At 42.3% G+C, this 22,972-nt stretch overlaps 1 protein-coding gene and 3 long non-coding RNA genes across 8 annotated transcripts; 1 reads left to right on the top strand and 3 right to left on the bottom strand.

Moving 5' to 3' along the window:
- Nucleotides 1–5,683: 5,683 nt before the first annotated feature.
- On the bottom strand, nt 5,684–6,799 carry LOC135440113 (uncharacterized). The gene is made up of 3 exons (XR_010438253.1): nt 6,429–6,799; nt 6,313–6,358; nt 5,684–6,250 (listed from the first exon to the last, which is right to left on the bottom strand). It is a non-coding gene; the product is annotated as an uncharacterized LOC135440113 (long non-coding RNA).
- Nucleotides 6,800–6,834: 35 nt separating this feature from the next.
- Nucleotides 6,835–10,759, bottom strand: LOC135440112 (uncharacterized). Of its 5 annotated transcripts, none has more exons than XR_010438249.1 (6): nt 10,659–10,759; nt 10,440–10,598; nt 10,323–10,368; nt 9,719–10,248; nt 8,545–9,653; nt 6,835–8,485 (listed from the first exon to the last, which is right to left on the bottom strand). It is a non-coding gene; the product is annotated as an uncharacterized LOC135440112 (long non-coding RNA). The 5 variants fall into 5 exon arrangements; XR_010438250.1 differs by having other exon boundaries at nt 9,719–10,111; nt 10,175–10,248; nt 10,323–10,598; XR_010438251.1 differs by having other exon boundaries at nt 9,719–9,786; nt 9,837–10,248; nt 10,323–10,598.
- A 1,969-nt stretch (nt 10,760–12,728) lies between these two features.
- LOC135440107 (uncharacterized) lies at nt 12,729–14,453 on the bottom strand. The gene is made up of 3 exons (XR_010438235.1): nt 14,044–14,453; nt 12,870–13,978; nt 12,729–12,810 (listed from the first exon to the last, which is right to left on the bottom strand). It is a non-coding gene; the product is annotated as an uncharacterized LOC135440107 (long non-coding RNA).
- Nucleotides 14,454–20,482: 6,029 nt separating this feature from the next.
- Nucleotides 20,483–22,253, top strand: LOC135440114 (uncharacterized). The gene is made up of 4 exons (XM_064699119.1): nt 20,483–20,928; nt 21,010–21,484; nt 21,594–21,974; nt 22,053–22,253. The coding sequence occupies exons 1-4, from the start codon at nt 20,483–20,485 to the stop codon at nt 22,251–22,253; spliced, it is 1,503 nt and encodes a 500-aa protein (XP_064555189.1).
- Nucleotides 22,254–22,972: the final 719 nt, after the last annotated feature.

A 22,972-nucleotide genomic window follows, 5' to 3' on the forward strand; every position in this document is an offset into this window, starting at 1 on the left:
TTCGGGGGTCGTGCACTTCTTGCTTTTGCTGCTTAAGTTCGTCGGATGGGGCGTGGATTCTTTCCCTCGTTTCACTATACTGACACCATAAATGTTATAGCACACTTTCTGAAGTTAATTTAAAATGAGTAAAGCATAAATCTGAACGAATATTTAACTGTCAAACTGATAATATTGTATTAGAGTACCGGAGATTGTTAAATTAACATATGATAAAATATTAATTTATTTCATTGCAAAATATTGTAACTAACCGTAACTTTATATTTCACAATAGCTTATAGGGAAAAAACGAGGAAAAAATAAGGAACATGGATTTCTTGAATGCGAAATGAAAGAATATCTGTATTGCCCTGATTTTAATGTGGTCGCAAACAGTTATACGAATTACAATGCGTATACTTGCCAGGCAATTATTAACTTACATTCATTTTCCTGGCTGTGCTCATTGAGCCCATTGATGAAGAAGGCGAGTGCTGTAGATATATATATATCTACAGAATATATGTATATATGTACATATATATACATATGTTGGAATGCTTATGCGACTAGCTAAGGAAGAATGGGCTATTCTCATTTGGGCATTTTTTACAAAAATTGTATGCGAGTTTTAAAGCTAAATAGAAAATTGACTGTAATTAATAGTGCCTTACGCGGCCGCAAGCACACCGTCGCCCAAATTTACGCTGATGAAAATATCTCTGTCTCACGACAAACCCTTGATCGGCTCATTCGCACACATTTGTGTGTGTGCGTGTGTGTGTGTAGAGCTCAAAATTCAGAAGTGCCAAAAACTTCAAATTTGGTCAAATTTGCATCGGGCAGGCAGGCAGGCAACCCACACGCACACAAACGCATAAATGCTTCTATCCATATAGAAAAGTGTGTAAGTGTGTGTGCTTGGCAGGCCCTAAAAGTTATTATGCACACATGCCAACGTTCATGCCTTACCCTTACAACAAGCATGGAAAATAGGAGTTTTGCATATGAACAGGCCAAACCCTTTAATAATGTCACCCAACTGCTTACTCGAAAGAGCGTGCGTGTGCACAAGTAGCAAGTCGCAAAAATTGAACATTTTCAATATTTGGTATTTTCTTAGCATTTTTCGACAATCCGACGAGGAATTACCCTTGGAGAAATATGACATAGTCATTTTTTTATTTTAAGCAAAATAGGTCCCCTCAGTAAACAAAAATATTAGAATATATAATGTAAATATTTCATTTGGGTCATTTAAGTTTTTATTAAATATAAATAAATCAGATTTTTCTAATTATGCCTGACTGGACGAAGAAATACATGATAGAGCATTTGATTGTGTGTGCCACAGGCACAAAGGGCACACAATTGAAGAAAAAATATCTGGCTCGCGACAAACGCCGCGATCTACTTGTGCGCACAAGTGCGCAAAGCAATAAGTGTGAGCGAGGCACACTCTGCACACGCATACACACATATGTATGTATTTGGGCTGAAAAGATTTAATACTAACATATGTACATATATTACGAAATAGCATCAGCCGCAGCGAGTGCGCTGAGCGAGATGCGGCTTCGTACTGAACGTTCGGTTTTCGAGGCCAGCGTTCGGCTGCAACTCTCAGCAGTCTTACTCTATCTGGGCACACTAAAATGGTCGCGGGTACCCATGGGGCTCTGTCGTTGACGATTTATCGGGATCCGATTATTCCGCTGTTTGACATGTCTATGCATTGTATAGTTAGTGATACTACGCATATCATTGTTAAAGTCATCGTTAATCGTCAATCGTTACAAAAGAATAAAAATAAAACGGAGCGGGTGCAAACTTTTGGCGAGAACGGTCCAAGCAAATCAGCAGTTTCTCATACTTTAAACTGCTTTGAGTTTTCGGCTTATACAAGGGAGAATTTGCACTCGCAACTGATTGAGCACCAAAAGCACTTTTAAGTAATAAATATTAGTTGTTAGTTTGTTACTGCATAATCACTTAATTGCAGTAAACGACCTAGTAATGGTCGGGACAATGTTGTTCTTAAGTTGTGGGCTAGTCTGGGAGTTTTTTTTTTATTTTTTCTTTCTTTTAAATCACTTGAGGGCTGAAAGTTTGTTATTGAAGTATGCATTATTTATTTTAAGGTTTTTATTTTGTTGATGAACGGTTTTTTTTTAATTTATGCATAACTCTTAGAGAACCTATGATTTGCTTTCACTTGTAGTGACCAATGGCCAAGTTGGTTATTGTTGTTATTGAACTCAATATGCCAGTGTGTTCACGCGCACCCATTCTCATTTTTCACTCTCTTACATACCCACATCTGCAAGGAGCGCAAAACGAAAGAGCCATCACGACAGAATACAGTTATCGCCCATGGGCTATTCTCATTTTGGCGAGGAAAGTTGTTGGACTTCAAATTGAATAATCAAAATAATATACAGAAAACAGCACTTATGACCCATTGTACGAAAAGCAACCACACACCAAATTTTGATGAAACAACAATCTTAAAACAAGAACAGCACACAAAAAGCGCAGACGTTTAAAATAATGTATGTAAAATGTTTAATTATTGTATTCTAATTGTTAATTTTTTAATTTTTATTGTATTTTGGTGTTAGTGCTTTGAAGACGGTTCGCCGATGTGCAACCGAAATATATTGAAAGCAAAATTGTTTTCATTGATTGTCTTTACAAACACGGACTTCGAACCAGCCAAAAAATATTTTTTTATTATATTTATTGTACATTGAAAAGTATCTTACTTAAATTCAAAATTCTATTATAAACAAAGTAAAACTATCGAATACACCAAGGGAGTCATTGAAAGAGAAGTAATAAATGCAGTATATATTTGTAATTTAAAATGTAGATTGAAGTTTCCGTTAATGGGAAGGTACAAGAACACAAGGATCGCTTTACATCACAGATAATGCCAACATCAGGCAGCTGTTCAGTTATAAGGAGCCTTGCCGATGTGTGGATGCACACAGTTACTACTCTGTAAGACAGGTTTTGGTTTTTTTTTTCACTTTTTGTATTTTCAATCGTAAGTTATGCTTCAGCAATTTTGTTTCAGCAGGGAGTCTATAATAATTAAGTTTATATAACTAAAGCCTTCGGACACAGCACCCCCACCCCAATCCGAAAGAGCAATAGTAATAATGCTGTCGGTTGTCCGTAAAATTTGTGTAATATTTTTAATTTCATTTAATTTTTAAAGTTTGCCCACTTTTCTTTAATAAATTTTCTGTGAATACACAGTTCATAACATGTGTTTGCCGTGTTTGCACTGAAAGATATATATGTATTTATCGCTTTCATCGCATATGTTTATGATTTTTTTGGTTCCACGCCGCACGTATAGGTGATTCATGGCGCGTGTGCACATGCATACATATGTATATATATATATCCAATTTACTTTGAGTCACGACAAATTGCATTATTATGAATATAAATTGAACAGCTCCTGGGCGGAAAAATATTTATCATAAGCGATGTTGCGGAAAGTGAGAAGAATTCGTGTAAATATCGCGTGGCGATGACCGACGCGATTTATTTCCAAAAATCAATAACTCTAGGAACACAGTCTCTTATAACCAAAGCTAGTCCTATGCCCTAAAGTGCTTACCCCCTGCCTCGTGCACGGTGTTGCACAACGATTGCTTACAGCGTGAAGCGTTGCCTGCCACATTGCCGCTGACAGAACTTCTGTTGATGTTGTGCAATATCCACACACGTTGTGCAATGCATGATCAGTTTGGCTACTTGTTTGTTGTTGGCTGATCGTGTTAACTCCTCCTCTCCTTAGACTTCTTGAAACCGCTTGGATGAAGCATAAGAGGGCCAAGAAGATAACCACGTAAGTAAGGTCGTTCTCCCTATTTAATAACACTTTAATTCAAGCTACTGCTATTAGATCAGTGATTGTAATATAGGTTAAATATTTATTGATAATCTTTTTTAAATCATCTGGAGTGTATTCATGCATGCGCATTTTAACACTTTGTTACAATCTTAAATATTGACATTGACAACAATGGATGTAAGCAAACAAAACATATGCGCAAGTCAATGACTCGATTAAATGTATTATGTTCAGCCACTTGACGGCCACCGTCTAATGCCGACTTACGGCATAAGCACTGACCCGGGCAATGCCCGGGAGTGCTATTTACGAGATGTACATAGCTGCACGCGCACTAACACTTTAATGCAACCATATATGCATGAGTGCGCTCTCCCTCTCAGAGTATGTTATCTTTAACATAATTATGCTAAGTCGAATTCGTTAGCTACTATTAGTTCATTTCATTTTAATAAAAATCAATGATAAAACTTACGTTAAGCGAACCAGTTGTACACGGCATTTCTACACACCCCTCCTATTTCAAGTTGGCTTGCATCGCATTGTATATAAAAGTGCTTGCGGAAATCAGGATGCGCCAATACGGGTGCACATAAGAGCGCCTTCTTAAGCTCCTGGAAACCCTTTGTGGGTTCTCCGGTCAGAATTAGCTTCGTGTTCGCTTTGAAAGAGTCTGTAATTGGTGCGGTGGTGTCATCAATTCTGCTCAGTAGGCATGCTTAATGCAACTATTTTTAATTTGTTGTATATTCCATTTAATAATAATTTTCTACTACAGCTCTTATCGCATACTAATCGTCGCAAGAACTTCTACCCCTATTTTGTGTCACATATTTCGCTTTAAAATTGGTTATTGACATTGAATTTTTAGATTCCTTTCATTTCCATTTAATTTAGTAATTTGATAGAGTAGTTTAGTTATAGTGATTTAGGAGAATTAATAGGGATTTGAATTTAAGTTTGGCCGGTTCGCCGAGACACCAACCTAGTTTCGAGGACCTTAGGCCTGATTATCGGTGCTGTTAATTAATTAACAGAAACACCAAAAGGTTGAGAAAACTCATCTGCAGAATACAAGGTCATCTAAGGATATAGCTCGGAGAAGGTAATTCCAATAGCCTTCACCTGCAAACTGCTGCCCGATTTAATATTTATTGACTGGTAACAAAAATATTTGTTCAATCCCGTCACAGGCGCCTATCAATTGATTGAGACACCGGCTAAGCGAGCAGGAGTTAACGAAACTATTGGTGAACGAATGATTATTAGTCGCTTAACAAGAAAGAGAATGCAGAGGTTTTTCCGAACAATAGCAAACTTGGCCATTGGTCACTACACGAGAAAGCAAATCATAGATGCATCAACAAAATAAAAACCTTAAAATAAATATCAACAAACTTTCAGTCCTCAAGTGATTTAAAAGAAAGAAAAATAAAAAAAAAAAAACTCCTAGACAAGCCCACAACTAAAGAACAACACTTTCCCCACCACTACTAGGTCGTTTACTGCAATTAAGTGATTATGCATTTGTGGATATATATGTAAGGAGTAACAAACTAACAGCTAACAGGGGTAACGCCATTGAGCGATCATGATTAGGCAACCGATTCGCTCATAGAGAGATTAGGAAGAGAGCGGATCGGATGCCCTTGCTAATGCCCTTGGCCTACAACTGGGTCGATGACCCTAGAGTGCTGCTGTGCAGATGGGCAGCAACGGTGCGCGCCTCGTACATGTATGTGTGTGCCGAAATTCCGACGATGTTGCTGCCCAGACGTAGACTCACGTTCGAGACCCCTGACTAAGAAAAGATTTTTTGCCATTATTAGATTTAGTTCTTTTGGATAAATATATATGTGTACTTACGCCTAGTTTCACTCAAGAAAACTTTCTAAAGGGCGAACAGCGAGTGACCGACCCAAATGTTCTTGCACCTAGTAAATATAAAAGTTTAAAATTTTGCATTTGCACGAACAACACATACCTTCAAATACCCTTTCTATCGCCCCTTACCGCCCCTAGAGAGCTCTTTAGGTAGGGTAAGGTAGATTCAAGCGATTTAATACCTCACATACCTGCTGCGCGACTGATTATTTTGGCATTCCCGGTTCTAGGTTCATTTATGTGGGTATCTTGTTTCCATTGGTGCAACGATCACATTACAATTGTCTCCCTTCCCTTTTTTTCGCGGCGACTGGCAATAACCTTTGGCAGTGTTTTCGTCGCCTGCTCACTTTAATATTGATAAATAAAACATATTCTGTAAGAAAAATGAAATTTTAGAAATTAAGGTCAAAGGTCAATAACAATAAGAGAACGCAACAATTATATGAGCCTGGTGAAGTCGAAAATAAATGTTCACTTGCAGGAGAACGTAAATAGCTATGTGGAGATAACCTGCAATAAGAAGTAATATTACTTGTCAATAATTATAAAAATATGCAAATAATTATACGCACCTGGTGAAGTTGAGAAAAATGTCCGCTTGCATGAGGTTGTAAATGGCTGAATAGATAAATGCGATAAGAATTAATATTAATTATAATTAATTTTAAGGAAATGCAACCAATTATACTATATTATATTGAAGAAAAACAATGTCAGGCTAAAAATCCATTGATGGGGAGAGGGGCCTTGACAGCCGACAAGGGCTAATGAAGGCCATCTAGTGGCCAAAATGAGGGAGAGGAGATCGTCTCAGGTAGGAACGCTGGTTCCGGTTTTAATAGTGTTGTGTAGGTCTGTTTTACTACAGACGTTGTAGCTTTGTTGATGTCGATTGTGCGATTGTGCGATTTAATAACACTTTAATTCAAGCTACTGCTATTAGATCAGTGATTGTTATATAGGTTGAATATTTATTGATGATATTTTGTAAATCATCTGGAGTGTATTCATGCATGCGCATTTTAACACTTTGTTACAATCTTAAATATTGACATTGACAACAATGGATATAAACAATCAAAACATAAGCGCAAGTCAATGACTCGATTAAATGTAATATGTTCAGCCACTTGACGGCCACCGTCTTAAGCCTACTTACGGCATAAGCACTGACCATGCATCCTACGGGCAATGCCTGGGCGCTATGTACGAGAAGTACATGGCTGTACGCGCACTAATACTTTAATGCAACCATATATGCATGAGTGCGCTCTCCCTCTGAGACTATGTTATCTTTAACATAATTATGCTAAGTCGAATTTGTTAGCTACTATTAGTTCATTTCATTTTAATAAAAATCAATGATAAAACTGACGTTAAGCGAACCAGTTGTACACGGCATTTCTACACACCCCTCCTATTTCAAGTTGGCTTGCATCGCATTGTATATAAAAGTGCTTGCGGAAATCAGGATGCGCCAATACGGGTGCACATAAGAGCGCCTTCTTAAGCTCCTGGAAACCCTTTGTGGGTTCTCCGGTCAGAATTAGCTTCGTGTTCGCTTTGAAAGAGTCTGTAATTGGTGCGGTGGTGTCATCAATTCTGCTCAGTACGCATAATGCTCAATACGCTTAATGCAACTATTTTTAATTTGTTGTATATTCCATTTAATAATAATTTTCTACTACAGCTCTTATCGCATACTAATCGTCGCAAGAACTTCTACCCCTATTTTGTGTCACATATTTCGCTTTAAAATTGGTTGTTCAGCCTTTCTTATTGATATTGAATTTTTAGATTCCTTTCATTTCCATTTAATTTAGTAATTTGATAGATTAGTTTAGTTATAGTGATTAAGGAGAATTAATAGGGATTTGAATTAAAGTTTGGCCGGTTCGCCGAGACACCAACCTAGTTTCGAGGACCTTAGGCCTGATTATCGGTGCTGTTAATTAATTAACAGAAACACTAAAAGGTAGAGAAAACTCATCTGGAGAATACAAGGCCATCTAAGGATATAGCTCGGAGAAGGTAATTCCAATAGCCTTCACCTGCAAACTGCTGCCCGATTTAATATTTATTGACTGGTAACAAAAATATTTGTTCAATCCCGTCACAGGCGCCTATCAATTTATTGAGACACCGGCTAAGCGAGCAGGAGTTAACTAAACTATTGGCCAGTCCATCTCACAATCTAGGCGAGAGACAGCTTTTGTGCGAGAGCCGAGAAGGTTGCGCTTGCCTCTGTGCAATGTTTTTCAGTCGATAAAATCCACTTAAAATCCCAACCTAGCCATTAATATGCGCGCATGCCAAGAAACTGCCAAGTATCAGCAAAAAAGTTTTAATATTATAAACAATTCATTTAAAATAATGTATTAACATAAAAAAAAATTAAAAACTTGACTGTAATTAATATGGACGGAAAATTTAAATGTTTAATAAACAATGAAAGGTTTCATGTGCGCTGAGTCCATTTGGAGCAGCGCTCACTGCGTTAAGCTGGTGACGACGGTTCAGGTGTTCCTGCCAATGGCACCAAGTTAGCGCTCATAGGTCACACGTTTTCTGTTCCGTGTGCATGAGCGGTTCACTGAATTTCTTGCTCTTACATATTAGAGACTATCGTGGGATTAGGCGGCCAGAATGGCCAGCCAGACTCGTCCGGTATGTGCAAGCACGCGGAAGGGAACAACGCGAAACCGCTGGCAGAAGCTGGCTACTCGCGTTATCTAATATTAACCGCTGTAACATAAATTTTGGTTAACATCACTTATATTCACACCAATATGACACGATATCACCTTTCACATTTTATCCGGCACACCACTCAATGCTTCTGCAATTCGGATGCGATCGCCTTTGTGGCTGTCTCGCGATTCGAGAACTTGAGTTTTGGATTTTACAAGAGAAGCAACGGGGTCTTATATAACGGACACGAGTTTAAAACACTGTTTCAACTTTTTAAATTGTGCAGTTTCTGATCGGCGCTTCTAACTTAATTGACGAGGCGATTGAAAGTCAATTTGGCGAAGCTAAATTTTTGGGCAGCATAGTCGAATGTTCTAGAAGTATATAGCAGACACACGGAACGTTGTTGTCTGTATTGCGCAGCTTGCAGGTGTGGGTATGTGGGAGAGTAAAAAAGAGAATGGGAGCGCGTGAACAAACTAGCTTATAGAATTCGCCGCGAAGGTGAACGAATGATTATTAGTCGCTTAACAAGAAAGGGAATGGAGAGGTTTTTCCGAACAATAACCAACTTGGCCATTGGTCACTACACGAGAAAGCAAATCATAAGTGCATCAACAAAATAAAAACCTAAAAATAAATATCAACAAACTTTCAGTCCTCAAGTGATTTAAAAGAAAGAAAAAATAAAAAAAAAACTCCTAGACAAGCCCACAACTAAAGAACAACACTTTCCCCACCATTACTAGGTCGTTTACTGCAATTAAGTGATTATGCATTTGTGGATATATATGTAAGGAGTATCAAACTAACAGCTAACAGGGGTAACGCCATTGAGCGATCATGATTAGGCAACCGATTCGCTCATAGAGAGATTAGGAAGAGAGCGGATCGGATGCCCTTGCTAATGCCCTTGGCCTACAACTGGGTCGATGACCCTAGAGTGCTGCTGTGCAGATGGGCAGCAACGGTGCGCGCCTCGTACATGTATGTGTGTGCCGAAATTCCGATGATGTTGCTGCCCAAATATACAGCAGGGAGTTCAATTTAGTCAGCGGTCAACGCCGGGCGTGCCGTGCTCGAAGCCAGGTTAAATTTTTTTCTTTTTGGCTGTCAGTCCCGTACCACGCCCACATAATCCGAGTGAGTCAGTTCCATGTCGTCCACCCTCGCCTCGAGTAGCAGGCAGATTCAGACGTAGACTCATGTTCGAGACCCCTGGCTAAGGAAAGATTTTTTGCCATTATTAGATTTAGTTCTTTTGGATAAATATATATGTGTACTTACGCCTAGTTTCATTCAAGAAAACTTTCTAAAGGGCGAACAGCGAGTGACCGACCCAAATGTTCTTGCACCTAGTAAATATAAAAGTTTAAAATTTTGCATTTGCACGAACAACACATACCTTCAAATACCCTTTCTATCGCCCCTTACCGCCCCTAGAGAGCTCTTTAGGTAGGGTAAGGTAGATTCAAGCGATTTAATACCTCACATACCTGCTGCGCGACTGATTTTTTGGCATACCCGGTTCTAGGTTCATTTATGTGGGTATCTTGTTTCCATTGGTGCAACGATCACATTACAATTGTCTCCCTTCCCTTTTTTTCGCGGCGACTGGCAATAACCTTTGGCAGTGTTTTCGTCGCCTGCTCACTTTAATATTGATAAATAAAACATATTCTGTAAGAAAAATGAAATTTTAGAAATTAAGGTCAAAGGTCAATAACAATAAGAGAACGCAACAATTATATGAGCTTGTTGAAGTCGAAAATAAATGTTCACTTGCAGGAGAACGTAAATAGCTATGTGGAGATAACCTGCAGAGATACATGCAATAAGAAGTAATATTACTTGTCAATAATTATAAAAATATGCAAATAATTATACGCACCTGGTGAAGTTGAGAAAAATGTCCGCTTGCATGAGGTTGTAAATGGCTGCATAGATAAATGCGATAAGAATTAATATTAGTTATTATTAATTTTAAAGAAATGCAAACCAATTATACTATATTATATTGAAGAAAAACAATGTCAGGCTAAAAATCCATTGATGGGGAGAGGGGCCTTGACAGCCGACACGGGCTAATGAAGGCCATCTAGTGGCCAAAATGAGGGAGAGGAGATCGTCTCAGGTAGGAACGCTGGTTCCGGAACCGGGACCCGATCTGGAGAAGTAAAGTTGATTAGTAATGTTTATTTTTGTTAACTTATATTGAGCGTCTCACCTTTGTTGTTCCCAGTTCTTGTTGTTACAGCTGTTAGTGTTGTTCATTTGTTAATAGTTCCGGCTGTTTGATGTTATCGGTTATGTGGTTCCTTTTTAATAGTGTTGTGTAGGTCTGTTTTGCTGCAGACGTTGTAGCTTTGTTGATATCGATTATGCGGACTGCGGGCCAGGGATGGGACTACACCCAGAGAACCAATGAGCCAGCCGGGGTGGCCCACAGAGAAACAAGCAATTCCGTAACAGTATGACGCCCAATTCGAAGAAGCACCCGGTTTCTTTTAGGTCGGGGCGGAAATAAAAAATATAATTAAAAATATTATTGCAGGTACAAAGAAAAGTTTCCCTTGGCTTTAGAATCCACACCGCTGATGCCTTATGTGGCACGAGTAGGCGGCCCATAATCGCGCATCGTGTTATGGAATCCGAGAAGCACGACGAAGGCAGATATTATCAGAATATTGCATGAGCATGAGAAGTTTTTCTTGTCGTGGTCGATGGCAGTAAGTCACGTTCGCATAGTGGCGAAACGTTCGCGATCGTTCATCGTAGCCTGGTGGTAGCCGCAATAACAAAGGCATCTTGTGATAGAATGTGATAATAGGGTAGGTTTTGGTTAGAGTTTTTTTATTGTTTACTATTTGTTTTGTCTCACTCTATATTTACGTTTGGTGTGTGCTGGCCGTAGTTATATGAGCTTCGGAGACAAGTGACCCAGGACGATATAGATTTGATCCTGTACTCATTCAGCAGCCCAGTATACGTTGCAGATGCTCAGGCTAGGAACTGGCGTAATTCGAATAAGCCACTTGACGGCCACCGTCTTAAGCCTACTTACGGCATAAGCACTGACCATGCATCCTACGGGCAATGCCTGGGCGCTATGTACGAGAAGTACATGGCTGTACGCGCACTAATACTTTAATGCAACCATATATGCATGAGTGCGCTCTCCCTCTGAGACTATGTTATCTTTAACATAATTATGCTAAGTCGAATTTGTTAGCTACTATTAGTTCATTTCATTTTAATAAAAATCAATGATAAAACTGACGTTAAGCGAACCAGTTGTACACGGCATTTCTACACACCCCTCCTATTTCAAGTTGGCTTGCATCGCATTGTATATAAAAGTGCTTGCGGAAATCAGGATGCGCCAATACGGGTGCACATAAGAGCGCCTTCTTAAGCTCCTGGAAACCCTTTGTGGGTTCTCCGGTCAGAATTAGCTTCGTGTTCGCTTTGAAAGAGTCTGTAATTGGTGCGGTGGTGTCATCAATTCTGCTCAGTACGCATAATGCTCAATACGCTTAATGCAACTATTTTTAATTTGTTGTATATTCCATTTAATAATAATTTTCTACTACAGCTCTTATCGCATACTAATCGTCGCAAGAACTTCTACCCCTATTTTGTGTTACATATTTCGCTATAAATTGGTTGTTCAGCCTTTCTTATTGACATTGAATTTTTAGATTCCTTTCATTTCCATTTAATTTAGTAATTTGATAGAGTCGTTTAGTTATATTAATTAAGGAGAATTAATAGGGATTTGAATTAAAGTTTGGCCGGTTCGCCGAGACACCAACCTAGTTTCGAGGACCTTAGGCCTGATTATCGGTGCTGTTAATTAATTAACAGAAACACTAAAAGGTAGAGAAAACTCATCTGCAGAATACAAGGCCATCTAAGGATATAGCTCGGAGAAGGTAATTCCAATAGCCTTCACCTGCAAACTGCTGCCCGATTTAATATTTATTGACTGGTAACAAAAATATTTGTTCAATCCCGTCACAGGCGCCTATCAATTTATTGAGACACCGGCTAAGCGTGCAGGAGTTAACTAAACTATTGGCCAGTCCATCTCACAATCTAGGCGAGAGACAGCTTTTGTGCGAGAGCCGAGAAGGTTGCGCTTGCCTCTGTGCAATGTTTTTCAGTCGATAAAATCCACTTAAAATCCCAACCTAGCCATTAATATGCGCGCATGCCAAGAAACTGCCAAGTATCAGCAAAAAAGTTTTAATATTATAAACAATTCATTTAAAATAATGTATTAACATAAAAAAAATCCGGAATGTGCAAGCACACGGAAGGGAACAACGCGAAACCGCTGGCAGAAGCTGGCTACTCGCGTTATCTAATATTAACCGCTGTAACATAAATTTTGGTTAACATCACTTATATTCACACCAATATGACACGATATCACCTTTCACATTTTATCCGGCACACCACTCAATGCTTCTGCAATTCGGATGCGATCGCCTTTGTGGCTGTCTCGCGATTCGAGAACTTGAGTTTTGGATTTTACAAGAGAAGCAACGGGGTCTTATATAACGGACACGAGTTTAAAACACTGTTTCAACTTTTTAAATTGTGCAGTTTCTGATCGGCGCTTCTAACTTAATTGACGAGGCGATTGAAAGTCAATTTGGCGAAGCTAAATTTTTGGGCAGCATAGTCGAATGTTCTAGAAGTATATAGCAGACACACGGAACGTTGTTGTCTGTATTGCGCAGCTTGCAGGTGTGGGTATGTGGGAGAGTAAAAAAGAGAATGGGAGCGCGTGAACAAACTAGCTTATAGAATTCGCCGCGAAGGTGAACGAATGATTATTAGTCGCTTAACAAGAAAGGGAATGCAGAGGTTTTTCCGAACAATAACCAACTTGGCCATTGGTCACTACACGAGAAAGCAAATCATAAGTGCATCAACAAAATAAAAACCTTAAAATAAATATCAACAAACTTTCAGTCCTCAAGTGATTTAAAAGAAAGAAAAAATAAAAAAAAAACTCCTAGACAAGCCCACAACTAAAGAACAACACTTTCCCCACCATTACTAGGTCGTTTACTGCAATTAAGTGATTATGCATTTGTGGATGTATATGTAAGGAGTAACAAACTAACAGCTAACAGGGGTAACGCCATTGAGCGATCATGATTAGGCAACCGATTCGCTCATAGAGAGATTAGGAAGAGAGCGGATCGGATGCCCTTGCTAATGCCCTTGGCCTACAACTGGGTCGATGACCCTAGAGTGCTGCTGTGCAGATGGGCAGCAACGGTGCGCGCCTCGTACATGTATGTGTGTGCCGAAATTCCGATGATGTTGCTGCCCAAATATACAGCAGGGAGTTCAATTTAGTCAGCGGTCAACGCCGGGCGTGCCGTGCTCGAAGCCAGGTTAAATTTTTTTCTTTTTGGCTGTCAGTCCCGTACCACGCCCACATAATCCGAGTGAGTCAGTTCCATGTCGTCCACCCTCGCCTCGAGTAGCAGGCAGATTCAGACGTAGACTCATGTTCGAGACCCCTGGCTAAGGAAAGATTTTTTGCCATTATTAGATTTAGTTCTTTTGGATAAATATATATGTGTACTTACGCCTAGTTTCATTCAAGAAAACTTTCTAAAGGGCGAACAGCGAGTGACCGACCCAAATGTTCTTGCACCTAGTAAATATAAAAGTTTAAAATTTTGCATTTGCACGAACAACACATACCTTCAAATACCCTTTCTATCGCCCCTTACCGCCCCTAGAGAGCTCTTTAGGTAGGGTAAGGTAGATTCAAGCGATTTAATACCTCACATACCTGCTGCGCGACTGATTTTTTGGCATACCCGGTTCTAGGTTCATTTATGTGGGTATCTTGTTTCCATTGGTGCAACGATCACATTACAATTGTCTCCCTTCCCTTTTTTTCGCGGCGACTGGCAATAACCTTTGGCAGTGTTTTCGTCGCCTGCTCACTTTAATATTGATAAATAAAACATATTCTGTAAGAAAAATGAAATTTTAGAAATTAAGGTCAAGGGTCAATTACAATAAGAGAACGCAACAATTATATGAGCTTGGTGAAGTCGAAAATAAATGTTCAATTGCAGGAGAACGTAAGTAGCTATGTGGAGATAACCTGCAGAGATACATGCAATAAGAAGTAATATTACTTGTCAATAATTATAAAAATATGCAAATAATTATACGCACCTGGTGAAGTTGAGAAAAATGTCCGCTTGCATGAGGTTGTAAATGGCTGCATAGATAAATGCGATAAGAATTAATATTAATTATTATTAATTTTAAAGAAATGCAACCAATTATACTATATTATATTGAAGAAAAACAATGTCAGGCTAAAAATCCATTGATGGGGAGAGATCAGGAGATCGTCTCAGGTAGGAACGCTGGGTCCGGAACCGGGACCCGATCTGGGGAAGTAAAGTTGATTAGTAATGTTTATTTTTGTTAACTTATATTGAGCGTCTCACCTTTGTTGTTCCCAGTTCTTGTTGTTACAGCTGTTAGTGTTGTTCATTTGTTAATAGTTCCGGCTGTTTGATGTTATCGGTTATGTGGTTCCTTTTTAATAGTGTTGTGTAGGTCTGTTTTGCTGCAGACGTTGTAGCTTTGTTGATATCGATTATGCGGACTGCGGGCCAGGGATGGGACTACACCCAGAGAACCAATGAGCCAGCCGGGGTGGCCCACAGAGAAACAAGCAATTCCGTAACAGTATGACGCCCAATTCGAAGAAGCACCCGGTTTCTTTTAGGTCGGGGCGGAAATAAAAAATATAATTAAAAATATTATTGCAGGTACAAAGAAAAGTTTCCCTTGGCTTTAGAATCCACACCGCTGATGCCTTATGTGGCACGAGTAGGCGGCCCATAATCGCGCATCGTGTTATGGAATCCGAGAAGCACGACGAAGGCAGATATTATCAGAATATTGCATGAGCATGAGAAGTTTTTCTTGTCGTGGTCGATGGCAGTAAGTCACGTTCGCATATTGGCGAAACGTTCGCGATCGTTCATCGTAGCCTGGTGGTAGCAATAACAAAGGCATCTTGTGATAGAATGTGATAATAGGGTAGGTTTTGGTTAGAGTTTTTTTTATTGTTTACTATTTGTTTTGTCTCACTCTATATTTACGTTTGGTGTGTGCAGGCCGTAGTTATATGAGCTTCGGAGACACGTGACCCAGGACGATATAGATTTGATCCTGCGCCGCACCTGTGACACAGCATGCCTCAAGGGTGCCCAGAAGTGTGACAGATGCCAAATAGACTTCAAGGTAGCGTTCCTTGAATTCCGTTCGTCAGTCAAACTGACTGAGCATTTGACGAATGCTTAAATGTGGTCCACTGTCCAGATTATGCGTAGACAAGTGAAATTGAATTAATAAAAACATACAATTTTTTTTGTGAGTTATTTTATGGTCGATGTTTATTTATTAATTATTCAATATTAGTAAGATTTGCTGGTGGATGTTTATTTATTTATTTATTTAATAGGAATTACTTGTGAAGTTTTTTTTTTATATTGGAGCTAGTAAGCCTTATAGAAGAGAGAGGTACAGTTTTCTGAAAAGATTAGCATGGCTGAGGAACAGGTGCCGGACTGGGCCTGTGACGCTGACGGAACGTCGGCACTGCCACCGCCGCGTCCGGCAGGAGTTCTGGTGCCAACGCCAGTGAGCTTCCGGGGATTTCCTGACAGACAGATCCAGGCACGGAAACTGGAGTTCGCTAAAGCGACGAAGGACTCAGTACTCACATCGGCAGCGAACGCGGCGATAGCTCAAGCCCACCAGCTATATCTGCATGCTCTGCCATTTGGAATCAGCGAGTCCATCCGTTAGGAGATGCGAACAGGCTTCATGGAGATGATAAAGGGCATCATTGATGTGCTTAAGCCGCCAGGGAGCCACGCCGGATAGTCTAACACTGCGCCGATGCCACCGAGACACGTTGTGCCGGAAAAGCGAACAGGCGCAATCCCGAAAGAGCGAGAAGGGATCCAGCACGAGGCATTTCCACCACCGGTGGTACCGAAGCCACACAGACAAGGCGCGCGAGGAGCGGCGTACTCATGCAGCAGCCCAGTATACGTTGCAGATGCTCAGGCGAGGAACTGGCGTAATTCGAATAATCACCACTTCCGAGAAGAGGACCAGAGAGCGGATGTCTTTCAGCCGGAGGAAGCATGTGCCAACGCACGAGAAACAGCGTACCTGAAGCTCGAGCGCTGGAACGTCAAGTTCGATGGCGAGGATGCAATGAATTCTGTCGAGGACTTCGTGCATGCATGTCGGCCCGAAATAGAATTTTTGGTGAGCGACAGCTGGATGGGATGACGCTGGCCACCCGAAGAGTGGTGAAGGCTCGTATGCGCTTCCGCAGACGCAGGATTACGCTGTGACACGAGAGGATGGCATAGACCCACGGGTAATCTCCGATGTGTAGGTCGCTGTGATGCACGCCTCAGTCAGTCTGCTCGGACGAGGATGCCGGGAGTTAGTGGAGGAATTGGAATGGGAAGCGCAGCCATACGCGTCGATGGTAAGGACAGCGGCGGGTGCCAATCGCCCAATCTTAGGCCGCGTTGTTCTGCCTGTGAAATACGGGAGTAATAAAAAAGTGATCGCATTTTACAACTCCCCGGAAACGAACCCAGAGGTGGCTTATTACCCAGACGACGACTACGGCGTGACGGATCCGGAAATGTGGGACTTGGACAACGACCAGAAGAGTCAGTTGGAAGGCGTGAATTGCAGATTTCTTCAATTTGAAAAGGATGGCCTTGGGAAAACTCACCTGTTGCAGCATCGAATACAGCTGATCGAGGGAGCTAAGCCCGTGAAGGATAGGTATTATCCGTTGTCACCGGCCAAACAGGAGATCGTGTTGGCCCAGGTGGATAAAATGCTAAACTTACTTATAATATCGGGAGATTTTCAGACCCATCTGCGAAGCTTCCTAGGTACGGCGGGGTGCTATCGCCGCTTCATAAAGAACTTCGCCGAGATCTCAAAACCGTTGACTGAAGCCTTAAAGATAAGAACGGGTAAATTTGCGTTAAGCGACGAAGAAAGCTTTAAGCTAGCCCTCACCACAAACGTGTTTGTATGCCTGGACGACTTACTTATAAAATCGGCAGATATTCAAATGCATCTGAAATACCTGAAATTGGTGACCGAGTGTCTAAAGAACGCGAACCATACCATAGGCATTGCGAAATCTAAATTTTGTTGCCGCAACCTAAACTTGTAACGCAGGGTCACAATTACAAGGGCAGTAGTCATACCGCCTAACATACGAACATAGTGGAGTCTAAAATATATTAAAACCAATCATTTAAGATAATAAGCGAAGAGGATTTAAGTTAAGAGAGACCGATTTCGAAATAAATATAATAGCGAATAGGCTTAAGAAGATAGTTTTCTCCGTAAGGCGAAGAGGGTCGTAAGACGGAGAGGCTGATCAGCAGCTTCACTTTTGATTTTTTCGAGCGTGAGTATTAGACGTGTGGACGTAACGAAAAAGACATACAAAAAAAAAGAAATCGCGAAGTGACCGCGATGTTAGGGATAGATAGTCAAGAATTGACGGTGCAGTAGGGCTAATGTTCTAGATTAAATTATCGAGAGTTCCTACAATCGAAGTGCTTTCTGTTCTCTTTTGATGCATTCCTAGCCGCGGCGGAGAGATCACAGCGGTTCCCTTTTCTAAAACTAACCATTCTGTGGCGTCAGAGTGCATTTAGGGCCAAAAGGTAGCGTCAACTGAAAAGTTAGCTGCCCGCGGCATAGGAAAAGGGAACAGCAAAGTCCCACTGCGGTGTCAACAGCAAGCGCACACGTGCAGCCAGACAAGTAGTGACAGAAAAAAAATATAAAGAAGAGACTCGAAAACTAACGGACGTTCGTAAAACTTCTCGTAGAGTGAGCGGCGCGCGCGAGTTTGAGCAGAGCGTTAACGCTCACACACAAACACATGCCCATACATACAGGCATCTGTTCGCGGCTGAGAATCGGCAAAACGAGTGCAAACGGCACAGCTATCAAAGCCCACCGTGGAGCAAATCGCTCGGGACGCTTTGAAATTGAACGGTAAGCGAGCTCGACGGGGAATAGTGTGAAAAGTGCGAAGTGCTAAACGGCTTTGGCATAAATTGAACGTTGCTTTCTGGTGGTGAAGATATCTATTTATATACACCAACAAAATAACAAAAGTGAACAATTAAAACGCAAGTGGACGGGGACGAGGCCAGGGCGTTGAAGTTTTTTTTTTTGATTTTTTTTTGGTGTTCGAAAAAAAAAAAAAATAAAACGACCTAGACGCTTGAGTGAAGTGCAGCATGGAGCAGAAAGACTCGGCCTGCAAAGAAACAAAAAAAACACATGACGAGAGAGCTACTAAGCGAGAACATAGTTCCACGGGAAAAGAGTGGACGAGTGCAGCGAAAAGGAAGTGACTGTAGTGTGAGGCCAGTACGCAGCGTCACTTTTTAGGATGGCCAACTAAAGTGCGACATGATTTTTTTTTGTTTTATGGCTCGGTTGAAAAACAATGTACTAAATAAAAATAAATAAAATAAAATAATTAAATATAAATAATTAAAATAAAATAATTAAATAAAAATAATTAAAAAAGTAATTTAAAAACAAAATAAATAAAAATAAATAAAATAAAATAATTAAATAAAAATAATTAAAATAAAATAATTTAAAAAAAATAAATTTAATTAATTAAAATCAAATGATTAAAAATAATAAAGCGAGATAAATAATAAGATAATTAAAAACGAAATAAATAAAAATTAAATAGTTAAAAACGAAATCAATAAAATAATGCAAAAATAAAAAATTTATAAGTAAAATAATTAAAATCAAAATAAAATAATTACAATTAAAATCAATATAAAGTAATCAAAACAAGACGAGCAAGAAGGACAGACTAGCTTACGGAGATAAAAGAGCAACCCAAAAAGAAGGAAACGAAACTCGGAGATCTAAGAGGAGGACCGATAAACAAAGATAAGAGGTTACGTACGAAAGGATGGATACGGGTGAGTGTCAGAATCCAGGGGGGGGCGTACGGTGGATCCACTTGCGACGATAGGAGGAGCTGGGGGCGATCACTCGCGAGTTCGGGCGACCTAGGGCGGGTCGAAGATTTGCGTCGTCGGTTAGCAAGCTTCGTTTCTGGGGGTTCGCACTCGGCCAAAGTGTGGGCTAGCTAGAGGCCAAATACACCCGAACCCCAGAGCAGAAAGTCCAGCCCGAACCCGACCCCGTTGAATGGGATAGGCGGTCGAAATCCGAATCCGAGTCTGAGCACTCCCGATCTGGTCGAAGTTCCGGTGATCCCGAGCTATAAGGCCCGTGATGCGTGCGATAGGATAAAGGAATCGGGAACGTCTCGAGTTGCTGAGGGCGTCCCATTAACACCAGCGCGCCTACCAATAGAGTTGAGGGGACACTGCATCAATCCTGAACAAGTCAGGAAGTGGGGTATACGATTCGATGGACAGACTGATCCACTGTCCTTCGTTTAAGCCATCGAGGATCGGGCCCTATCCTATGACATCAACACAGATAGGCTACCTAGGCCGATGAACGAGGTCATGATCGGCGAAGCTGCTCGTTGGTTCATAACAACTGGGCTAAGAGAAGTGTCATGGAATGAGTTCAAGGAGGGATTCTTAGATTTCTTTAGGCGACAGGCAAGCGCAGACAACAACCGGCATAAACAACCCGTTCAGGGTAGCTTCATCGGCGGGGTGGCTCTCAGTGGGCAGTCCCAGGTGAACTACCGATACCACCGATACGATTGGTCAAGAATCTGGACGAACGGCTAGGTGACGCCCGATATGCTTTCGGTGCGGGCAAGAGGGGCTTTTTAGGAGGGAAGGTCCCAACCCTCAGGTAGTCTTTTTACGCAACGCGGTACTAGAGGGGTGAGCAGCCAGTAATGCTGTAGACGACCGGCTCAGGGAAACGGGTAGCGGCGCCATCCGGACCGGGAGCTGATGGGCAGCGATGTCAGCGGATCCCGGAATCAGTAGATATTTTGCGACTCGAGGGGGTCGTGTCGTCGCGACGATCAAAATCGGCGAGGAGGAGTACGCGGCGACACTCGACACCGGTGCTACCCGATCTTTCATCAGTGGTGCCTGCGAGGCAAAGGTGGCGAAGAACGTGGAGATTAGGGAGGCGCAAACTAGGATACGGCCAGCGGACGGCTCTGGGCTAGATGTCGCGCGGATGATGCACGCGGAAATCAGCTTAGCGGGTCGCACGATCGGCGTGCCTCTACTAATAATGGCGTCAATGGTAGACCAGGTGATTCAAGGCATGGACTTTCTCCACGCGATAGGCACCAGGATACGATGTGGAGACAGCGAGATGACGCTGAGAACGCCAGAGAGACTGGGAATTAGGGAAGGGGCGACTGGTTGCCCTGCGGAGGCGATCCCGGAGGCGAGGTTAGGCATTAGGCAGGGGCGGCAGTCCGTCCCGTGGAGAGGGTCCCGGAGATGCCAGACATACGATAATGGTATGTCTAGGGTGCCAGTGGAGCCGCGGTTGCACAGCAATGTGTCCAAAATGCCGTTAGTGGCGCGGTCAGACAACACGGGTGTGCCTAAAGGGCCAGGGGTTAGGGTAAAAGGGCAGGCGTTGACAGAGGTCAGCAGTGGAGGGATTCGGGGCCTACGCGTGGATCAGCACCTAAAAGCGCGATGCTGGGAAGGGTGGATGGATCCAGCGGGCAGGAGGATCAACCACGCACCTCAGAAGGAGTCGGGAATTAGTCACGAGGTTAGTAGCGGTGAAGGGTGTGGGGAGGAGGGACCCAACAGCGAGCACAGCAGATATGAAGCCAAGCCTGCAGGTGCTTCTGGAGGCGGAGTTGGCGCGATTCGAGGGCTGAAGGGCGAGTCCCACATAGCCAGCCATCGTATTGTGATGAAGGACAACGAGCCCATCAAGCAGAGGTACTACCCGAGGAACCCGGTGATGCAGCGCGTCATCGGCGAGCAGGTGGAGGAATGGCTCCCTACGGGAGCCATCGAGCCGTCCCGAAACCCGTATAGTGGAGAATGGCGAAGACCGGACACATACCCAGTACCCCGGATAAATCATATTTTAGAGCACCTACGCGCGAGTGCTGCGCTACAAATCGACGCTGGATCTGAAGCAAGGATATTGGCAGATACCCATGGAAGAATGGAGCAGGCAGTATACCACGTTTACGTTTCCAGGACGGAAACTAAAGCAGTGGAAGGTGATGCCCATCGGTCTGCACTCGGCGTGCGCCACATTCCAGAGGGCATTGGATTCGGTGATAGGGCCGCAAATGGAGCCCCACGCTTTCGCCTATCTGGATGACATCATCGTCAAAGGCGCGACCAAGGAGCAGCATGTGGCCAATATGAAAGAAGTGTTACGACGGCAGGGGGAAGCGAACTTGAGGCTAATCAGGGAGAAATGCGGGTTCTTCCGGAAAGAGCTGGGGTATTTGGGGCATGTGGTAAGTGGCGAAGGAATCCGCACAAACCTCTCAAAGGTGCTCGCGAATCAAAGGCTGACGGCCCCATCGAGTTGAAAGGAGCTGCGGCAATGCCTGGGGATGGCCTCGTGGTATCGACGCTTCGTGACCAATTTTGGGTCGGTGGTGCAGCCGATGACCGCTTTCCTGAAAAAGGAGAAGGCATGGTCGTGGGGCGTAGAGCAGCAGGATGCGTTGGAACAGCTCAAGGAGCGACTCACGACAGCGCCGATCTTCGCATGCCCGGATTTCAGCAAGTAATTCGTGCTGCAAACGGACGCTAGCGATCATGGCCTCGGTGCCGTTCTTACACAAAAAATCGACGAGGAGGAGCGAGTCATTGGTACGTCAGTAGGAACCTCACGAAGTCGGAGATCAATTATTCAGCCACGGAGAAGGAACGTCTAGCTTTAGTTTGGTCAATCCGTAAGTTGAGGTGCTATTTGGAGGGTTATATGTTCGACGTCATAGCCGACCTCATGGACCGCATGCATGCTGGAAAAACTCACTAAGGAGCCAGAGAAGTACCCGGACTACGCTGTCGAGAACGGCCAAATCTACCGCCACTTGGGGCACAGAGCCGAGGACGAGGACTACGTACCGTGGAAATTGTGCGTCGCCGGCAATCGAAGGCAAAGAGTCCTGCGGGAGTGTCACAATGCCCCGACGGCGGGCCATCAAAGGGTGAGGACGACGATATCTCGCCTTGCGCGGAGGTACTATTGGCCAGGAATTTTATTTTCTATTTTATTTTATCAATGGTCGACAAAACGAGTTTCTTGCTTACTATTTAATACATTATACATACGATATGAAAATTCAATGTTAAAAGCCTAGTTAGAATACACAATTTTCTAATAGCATCACCGACCGATGGAGGTGTTTTATTTGCCAGACGGGCCAGCTGTGCTTTTCACAGCCAATTTTGTCAGTAACGCTATTAGAGCCTTAAGCTAATAAGAAGAGTGTTAGTAGAGAAA

Source organism: Drosophila montana, unplaced genomic scaffold, assembly GCF_035044405.1.
Source record: "Drosophila montana isolate Dmon_TW-CO22-7 unplaced genomic scaffold, ASM3504440v1 contig_84_1, whole genome shotgun sequence".
In the NCBI taxonomy this organism is placed as follows: Eukaryota; Metazoa; Arthropoda; class Insecta; order Diptera; family Drosophilidae; genus Drosophila; species Drosophila montana.

What these genes read in the sequence shown, in the direction of transcription:
- LOC135440114 (XM_064699119.1), top strand. Translation starts at nt 20,483, where the DNA reads ATGTCAGCGGATCCCGGAATCAGTAGATATTTTGCGACTCGAGGGGGT. An exon ending in AGCGCGTCATCGGCGAGCAG is followed by an intron (nt 21,485 to 21,593) that starts GTGGAGGAATGG and finishes ATCATATTTTAG; the next exon opens with AGCACCTACGCGCGAGTGCT. An exon ending in TGGGGTATTTGGGGCATGTG is followed by an intron (nt 21,975 to 22,052) that starts GTAAGTGGCGAA and finishes TCGAGTTGAAAG; the next exon opens with GAGCTGCGGCAATGCCTGGG.